The 7,782-nt window shown below is 46.0% G+C and overlaps 2 protein-coding genes across 2 annotated transcripts; one reads left to right on the top strand and one right to left on the bottom strand.

Moving 5' to 3' along the window:
* Positions 1–2,462: 2,462 nt before the first annotated feature.
* GLRG_08978 (uncharacterized protein) lies at positions 2,463–4,331 on the top strand (the record flags this gene model as incomplete). Its single annotated transcript, XM_008099663.1, has 1 exon — positions 2,463–4,331. The coding sequence occupies one exon, from the start codon at positions 2,463–2,465 to the stop codon at positions 4,329–4,331; it is 1,869 nt and encodes a 622-aa protein (XP_008097854.1).
* Positions 4,332–6,310: 1,979 nt separating this feature from the next.
* Positions 6,311–7,072, bottom strand: GLRG_08977 (uncharacterized protein; the record flags this gene model as incomplete). The annotated part of the gene is made up of 1 exon (XM_008099662.1): positions 6,311–7,072. The coding sequence occupies one exon, from the start codon at positions 7,070–7,072 to the stop codon at positions 6,311–6,313; it is 762 nt and encodes a 253-aa protein (XP_008097853.1).
* Between the last annotated feature and the right edge of the window lie 710 nt (positions 7,073–7,782).

Raw genomic sequence — 7,782 nt, 5'->3', positions numbered from 1 at the left:
GATTTAATATTATTAAATTAAAGGTTAAAGGTAAAGTATATTATTACCTTAGTTAGTAGTAAAGTAGCTACTACTATAGCTACCTGCTATTACTATAGTAATAGTACTAAAGTTTATAATAAGGTATTAAATAGATTTAGTATAAATAGTACCTATTATATAGGCTCTTTATTATTATAAGTAAGCTTATTACTATTATTATTATTACTATTACTAACTTTTTTTTTTATTAACAGTTACCTAGGCTACTATTAACTTTTATAGCGTCTTAATAGTTATTATTAACTTTTTTACTACTACTAACTTTTTTACTACTACTAACTTCTTTACTACTACTAACTTCTTTACTACTACTAACTTCTTTACTACTACTATAGCTACTACTAACTTCTTTAGCGTCTTAATAATTATTATAGATTTTATTAACCTTACTACTAGTGCTAGTGCTATTACTATAAGGCGCTTAATTACTACGCGTAATACTCTTTTATAGGCAGCCTTATAGGCTTAAGTACTATTAGCTAGTAGCGCTAGTAATACCTCTTTACTACTAGGGGTAGTAACCCCTTTCTTTAGCGCTATTATTTAATAACAGTAGTAATAATAACAGTAACAAGCTTATTAATTAAAGCTATTTACACTACAGTATCTACACAAAAATCCATAAAGTGGTAGCCACTTAGCAGGGTAACCCCCCTGTGTGACCCTAACTAGGGTGGTTGGTTGTGATGGTGTTTCTAACGCACGGACTGAAAAATAGGTTTTGGACGCTGCCAACGTAACAGACTGTACTATGTAAGCTACAACTGCAGCACGCCAGTTGTGGGCCCACTTTCGTGCCCAAGTGCCTAGGGTCTTAGGTATTATGTATACAATTTCCACGCATTTTTCGACCCACCCGGAAGAATTCCAGTATGAGTTAATTGAATCATTGAACCAAAACTCATCATCAAGTACTGATTTGAATGGCCCGAATTCGGGGTTTGGGAAGACAACCTTACGGAGCAGCTTCTCTGGAGGCCAAGAGACACGAACATGACAACTTGCCCTGTCTACTATCGTGTTATTGGGTAGCTACGGGAGAGAGAAAGTCTTGGCCGCTAAAAGACACTGACTATATGTTCATGGTAAAGAGTACCGTCAATAATATTGTCAGCCTAAGGAATTGCGGGTCTATGAATGCTTCGGGCCTTCTGCTAAATTCCGCAATAGCACCATTGCCTCTGTGAGAATGTGGGTTTCGAAATTTTAGCTATCAGGCAGAAAACCAGGACCCTATCGAAGAGAGGATATTACCGGGCTGGGTTGAAGAACAATCCAACACGAGAAGATTCCCCATTCTTAATCCGAAAGGGAAGGGTAAGATCCTTGGGATTGCCATGTTCGATCACTGTGTTTGTTTCTTGGAATGCTTTCACTTTATCCTGTCTTCAACAAGGAGACGAGTCAGGACGGATCCATGGTACCCAATAATCCCCATCTTTGAGATTCACTAAAAACCCTTGGCTAACCTGAGCACACAGTCATCCTGATTTTGAAAAGGATTTCCCCAGCAATGAGAAGCACTGGTCAAGTGGCCATGAAGAATCTTATAGCGCCTTCGAAGAAAATGGCGTTTAAGATGGTGACGACAACTCGTCCATTGAAGAAAGCGAATGCGGATGCGTCGACTGCGGGCATCAAGATACTTCAAGACTTTTGCTCCTACACTCAGCTTATACCGAGGCATTGCTTCTTCGGCCAGTCCATGACACATTGAAGAGGTATATACGGATCGGGATGGCTCTATTATGGCCGCGAGCATTGAAGATAGGAGAATGCGAGTTCACGGAGTAATATGAGATTGTTTGGAGTGTACTGTAGGAATGCATTGAAATCCAAATCTGTCAAAACTTCTCATCATCTTATTGTTCTTTCTCAAGTTCGCAGTTACTTACTCTATGAATTTGTTAGCCCATTACTATTGCAATTTCTCTTGGTGACTAGCTTGCGGCGGAGGCCGACGAAGTGAGAATTCGCACACCGTACCAAGGCGATAGTGTGGAAGCACCAAGTCTGATGTTTCGCAGGCGTGTAACACAACCTATCATTATCTATGCGACGAAATGGCTTCAATAGATATACATGCGGGAAAAGTATAGCTGGTCACTGATTGGTTATCGTCACGTCTTACGATTCTTGGCTGTCCTTCCAACGATTGGCTACCAAACGAGGTCAGCTTTGCAGTAGACTCAACAAATAGATTTCAGCCACATCGGAGATGCTGAGACGACTAGTGCGGCAGCGCAGTGAGTTAAGGGTAAGCCGTCAGCCGTCAGGTTGCTTAGGCAGCACACTTTCTGCCTGATCTTATGTATGGTATCCCTGGTTGCCTCACAAACGGCCTTCCATAAGAGCAAGGCCGAACCCAATTGCTCGCACGAAACATAACAATTACCATTCATCACATCAAGAACACAGCCATGAGTGACATACTCAGGCTCACCAAAGCGTCCTTTCTCTCCGGCGGCGGGGACGCAACATCTCAAGGGTTCCACCAGTTTCTGGATCGCACTGCGCCGGGCTTCGGAACGCTGTCTAAATTCTTTTCGACATGGCTCAGACTTGATCTCACCACGATAGTTCTTCTCATCTCTTTCGGAGGAGACATCCCGAGGGCTTTGACAGGCCTTCAAAACCTCGGGACTCAAATCTACTGGTGGATAACGCGGTTCTTCACCGCCTCCATCTCTATCGGGGCCAATGACAAGCTTAATAGAGAGGTTCTGAACTGGTTGGGTGCTCATGTTCTCACCAGGCAAGGGACTCGCGTCTTGACCGCACGGACTGAGGTAATCCAGAACGAAGCATGGTACTATCGAAAGCCAGTCGAGCGTGATGACCTTCATCACGAGAAAAGAGTTCCCGTTCAATACCTACCGACCTTTGGTACGACCTGGTTCGTGTATGAAGGGGGTTTCTTCATGGTACGACGAGTATCTACCAGGACTAGCCGCTCTGTTTACACCGGCATTCCTGACGAATACTCCGCTGCCCCCGAAGGCGATGAGCCGTTGGTGGTCCTGCGACTCGGGCGTTCCATCCAACCTGTCAAGGAATTTCTCAATAACTGTCGGAACTTCGCAGACAGGCAGCGCGAAGCTTTCATTACAGTCAGAGCGACAAAGAATCAATACAATCAGGAATCCTGGGACACGACCATTCTTCGTCCGATAAGGCCGCTCGAGACTGTACATTTTGATGAGAAGACAAAGAAGGAACTCGTACTCGATATAGAGGTGTATCTCAACCAGAAGACGAGGAAGTTTTACACCGAAAGAGGTATTCCCTACAGAAGAGGCTACCTCTTCCACGGACCACCAGGCACGGGCAAGACGTCTTTGTCTCTTGCCCTTGCGAGCTACTTCAACCTTGAACTTTACCTACTTCATATCCCAAGTATTAGAGACGATAATGACTTGGAGAATCTCTTCGCAGCACTCCCACCGAAGTGCATTGTGCTGCTAGAAGATATCGACGCAATCGGATTACAGCACAGGAAGAAGTTCGACCCACAGGATACTGCATCTGACAACAGCGACAGCGATAGTGACAAGGAGAGTGCAAGGTCCTTTGGCAGATGTCGCTGTACTCTGTCGGGACTCTTGAATGTCTTGGACGGGGTCGCGTCTCAGGAGGGCCGAATCGTCTTGATGACCTCCAATGTGGCTCACAAACTTGATAGAGCCTTGGTTAGACCTGGCCGGATTGACAGAATGATATACTTGGGAAACATATCACGACATAGTGCTAAGGGCATGTTTGAACGCATGTACCGGCCATACGTATCGAACGAAAGCACTCTCAGTGAGAAAGGTATTGAGCATCCGGGGAACCACGCAAATGATATTGATGACCTAGCGGAAAGGTTCAGCAGCCAGATACCGGACGACGTTTTCACGCCAGCACAACTACAAGGCTACTTGCTTCATCACCGGAACTCACCCAAGGAAGCGACTGATTGCATCTCGGATTGGATTGTTCAGGAGAAGGCGACCATGGATGAAGCAGAAAGGCGCAAGAGAGCGTCAGCGGAGCGTAAAGCGAAGAAGAAGAAGGCGTTGAAGAGATTGAAGGCACTCAAGGCTTTGGATTTGGATTCGGAAAAAGAGGGCGACAATAAGGAGGATGCAACCACGCCAAATGTCGCCCAGGTTGAAGAAGTGCCCAAAAAGGGAGCTTACAACGAGAGCGATAAGAGCCAGGGCACCGTAAATGGCACCAAAGGCGCAGAATATGTGTCAAACGGCGACATAAATCAAACAGAAGTTGAAAAGACAGAGAAACAATGAGCCTTCAATCGAGCAACGGGGGAAATCTTTGATGGTATGTTGTGTTGAGCAGACAAGTCAGCGGGAAGAACCTGCATCAACAGGAGACAGGTAGTCACTAACATGACATGTAGACACGCAATATTATGAGGAGGAAATATCAGCAAATAGTGAAAGAGAACAATGGAGCAGAATCAGGTGAAATGTCGTTGAAAAGCATGGTATCCGCAGAGGTACTAAGATTAATAATGGTCAAAAGAGAGTCATACTTTTAGAAGAAATAAGGCTCTACGATATCCTCAGCACTTATTTTTCTCATCGTCCAGCAGACTCGTAGCAGTCCACATTGAGTTACATATTCAAGACACTTCCTGATGGGTTTTGTCAATGAAACATGATACAGAAACTCAATAACAAGTCGGAAAGTAAGCATCATATTATCTAATATTGGACACAAGAGAAGGGTTTTGGAGCAAACGCCATACTATGGAGATATCCGGACATTTCACTACTCTATTGACTAAGCTCGCTGCTGAAATTTCACCAACATAGTTTGAACCTAGCCATAGAGGCCATAAGCACATTTTTAGACAGCAAGATTGACCTGGCGTTGGTCTGCCTATTACCGCCTCATTCAACCATCTCACCATGCATTAGAATAAACGCAAGCACACCCTTTCGGAATTATAGCCTAGGCCCGCTAACATACAGTCACAATCTCAACAGTTATACAAGTCAAGTAAGCAACCGGCAGCGGGAAACGCTGCGCTTAAGGGGATGATGAAACTAAAGTTGCCTGTAGCATCCTCTAACACTTACTTCTTCATCATAATAGGAGACCGTCTCGCACGATACACCGGAAAGCCCGACTACTACAAATGGGCTAAGAAGACTTGAGATTAGATTACCGGAATTGGATTCATCGACAGCTTTAATCGGGCTGTATACGACGGAGCTCATGTTGAGACTAGCTGGACCAACATCAACAAAGCCTAATTTTCTTACAACGCTGCAATGCTCGTGCAAGGGGCCGCGTTGCTATACACCATTATTTGTCTCGCCAGTTTCTACCAGCCCTGGAACTGACTTGGAACCGACCGACGGTTCTGATCTCAGGCGTGAGAGAACCGAGAAGCTAGTTTATTTCATTCGAACGACCTTCTCCAACGGAACTGCGTATAAAACTGTTTGCCAGGATCAGAAGAGGCTCTACAATCGGATGCTTTCTGGTCCAAGTATTATTGGCTGTCGTCTAGCGCCCAACTAGCCCATTTATCGTGAAGAATGTGCTGCCTTGGTCCAGAAGCTCTGCTGAAGCCGCAGCCAAGCAGTGTTACGCCGACCAGTCGAGTCTTACTAACCAGTGTGGATTCTACTGGGACGACGGGGTATTATCTGATTCGCAGACCAACGATAACACTAATAACATCACAGGCGCTGGCGAAGCAGTCAATGTACTTACTGCGGTTTCAAATCTGCTCATTACCAACGCCTCGGCACAGGTGACCGAAATAAGCAGTAAATGGAGGTGGCCAGGATAACTAACCTAGCGGCATCTCATACAGCTTCGCCCACAGTTACAGCCGCTTCCTCGGGTGCTGATAGTATTAGGGTGGATATTAAAATGACTTTCTAAGTCGGTCCTTTGATAGGTCTAGGATGGGCCAACATAGACACTAGCTTGAACTGATAGGCGCAGTTTATCCGCAGTACCTTCAAGATTTAGAACCGTTGCATGGGTGCCTCAATTTGAATTGCATCTTGAGCCCAGTTCACAAAAGGTATGGGTACATAAGTCGCGAAGTTGGCAGCACTGAGTGTGAATGACGATTGGTAAAGATGGCAATGCGATTGAAGATAAGGAATTCATTACTGCATCGCACCTTTGCGCCGCTGCTCCATTTCATGGCTAGCACACTGCCCAGGCATAAGATTATGAGGCAAAATATATCTCTAGACATAAGAAATCGTTACAGTCGTTAAGCAGTAGCTAGCAAATCTTATCTGCGTGTCCTTCTGGCCTGTCCCACAAAGCCCAAATATTCCTGAGTATCATGAAGAACAATCCCCGAATCTTCCTCGTTCTCTATGAGGTATCTCGGCATTGTTGCCGATCCCATCCCTATCAGTGTGTTGTGAATGTCTTTCGGATTGATAGTGTCCTTGGAGTAGTGGCCTTGAGCTGGGTAGTCGATGGGGAAGCCCTGGTCAGCGTCCAAGGTGTATGATTGATAGTCAGAGGGAACAGTGGAAACTACATCAAACACAGGCTCGAAACCTTCGATGTAAGATGAGCTGGCTAGTTCATCAAAGTCATCCAGTGCCCCGGAATGAACGTAGCTCTGGTACTCTGGCTGAAGGTGCATGTCAGTGTAATCGCTGTCCACTGGTCGACTGCTTGCGCGGGCCTTGCGCGGTCCGTTTGATGTCAGACCAGTTGTTGCCGTGCTTGCGTGCTGTGTTGAGTCGGTTGCCAAAGACATATTGCCCATGCCCCAGTTCTGCTCCTGGTAGCCAGATTGCTGATAAGTATGTTGTGAGCTGTAACTGTTGCCATTTCCAATAGTCCGACTGTAGCCACCGGAGCTATTCGATGGATAGGCGCTTGAAGCGTCAGTTGAAGATGATGCGCTGGGACTTGATCCGGAGAACCGTCGATATTCTCGTGACCTGTCTGAATCGGCATCGCTTCCATCAGAGTCATAATGGGTGTTGTATCCCCTCTCCCATCTATCAACGGCTTTCTCCATGGCGTCGAACATGAGCTGTGTTGGTAGGAGGCAGGGAGAATAGGCGTCGTGGTCTACATCTCATCATTAGCGCTACACCCTTTAGTCCGGGAACTCAGCGATCGACCGACAGATTTCCACTTTTTTCGCCCACTCCTCGTGGCCAGGGTAAAGCTTCATGAGAAGCTTGTGGCGATACTTGTAGTCTAGCGATTGTCCGCTGGCTCTTACAGACAGATTGTCCAAGACTCGCTGCTGACTTTCCGACAGGAGTGGGGGTTCGTGAGGCGACCACACTTTTGTGCAATTACGCGAGTGCGACGACTTGGACTCCGCCGGCTTTGAGCTAAACCGGACTCCACAGTTGTGGCACTGCTTGTCGGTTCTCAAGTGGACTCTTTTGATATGCTCGCTGGAGTGTGTCAGTCTTGAGTCTTGAATATGTGATCAGAGACTTTCAGCTTACATCAACTTTCCGATTCCACCCTTGATGTTCCCATCGGTGCATGAGTTCCGGACATGGGTAAAAGCAGCCGGATTTCTGATGAAAAGGGGGCAAGCTAGATTGACACTTTTCTCGTCGATATTGTCTTGACATTGAGGGCGGTTCAGGGGCAGTCCCATTTCTCTTCTCAGTTCTGTCATCAAGAAGTCCTTCATGTTGGACCAACCCATTGGTGACTGCGGTGTAAGTTGCTGCACAACTTCAACAGGCACGTTCGTTGTAAGCTTTGGGCGTTTGG

The sequence above is a fragment of the Colletotrichum graminicola genome, assembly GCF_000149035.1.
Source record: "Colletotrichum graminicola M1.001 genomic scaffold supercont1.44, whole genome shotgun sequence".
In the NCBI taxonomy this organism is placed as follows: domain Eukaryota; kingdom Fungi; phylum Ascomycota; class Sordariomycetes; order Glomerellales; family Glomerellaceae; genus Colletotrichum; species Colletotrichum graminicola.
Note: the sequence above shows the minus strand (reverse complement) of the source record. Positions and strands in the feature narration are given on the sequence as shown.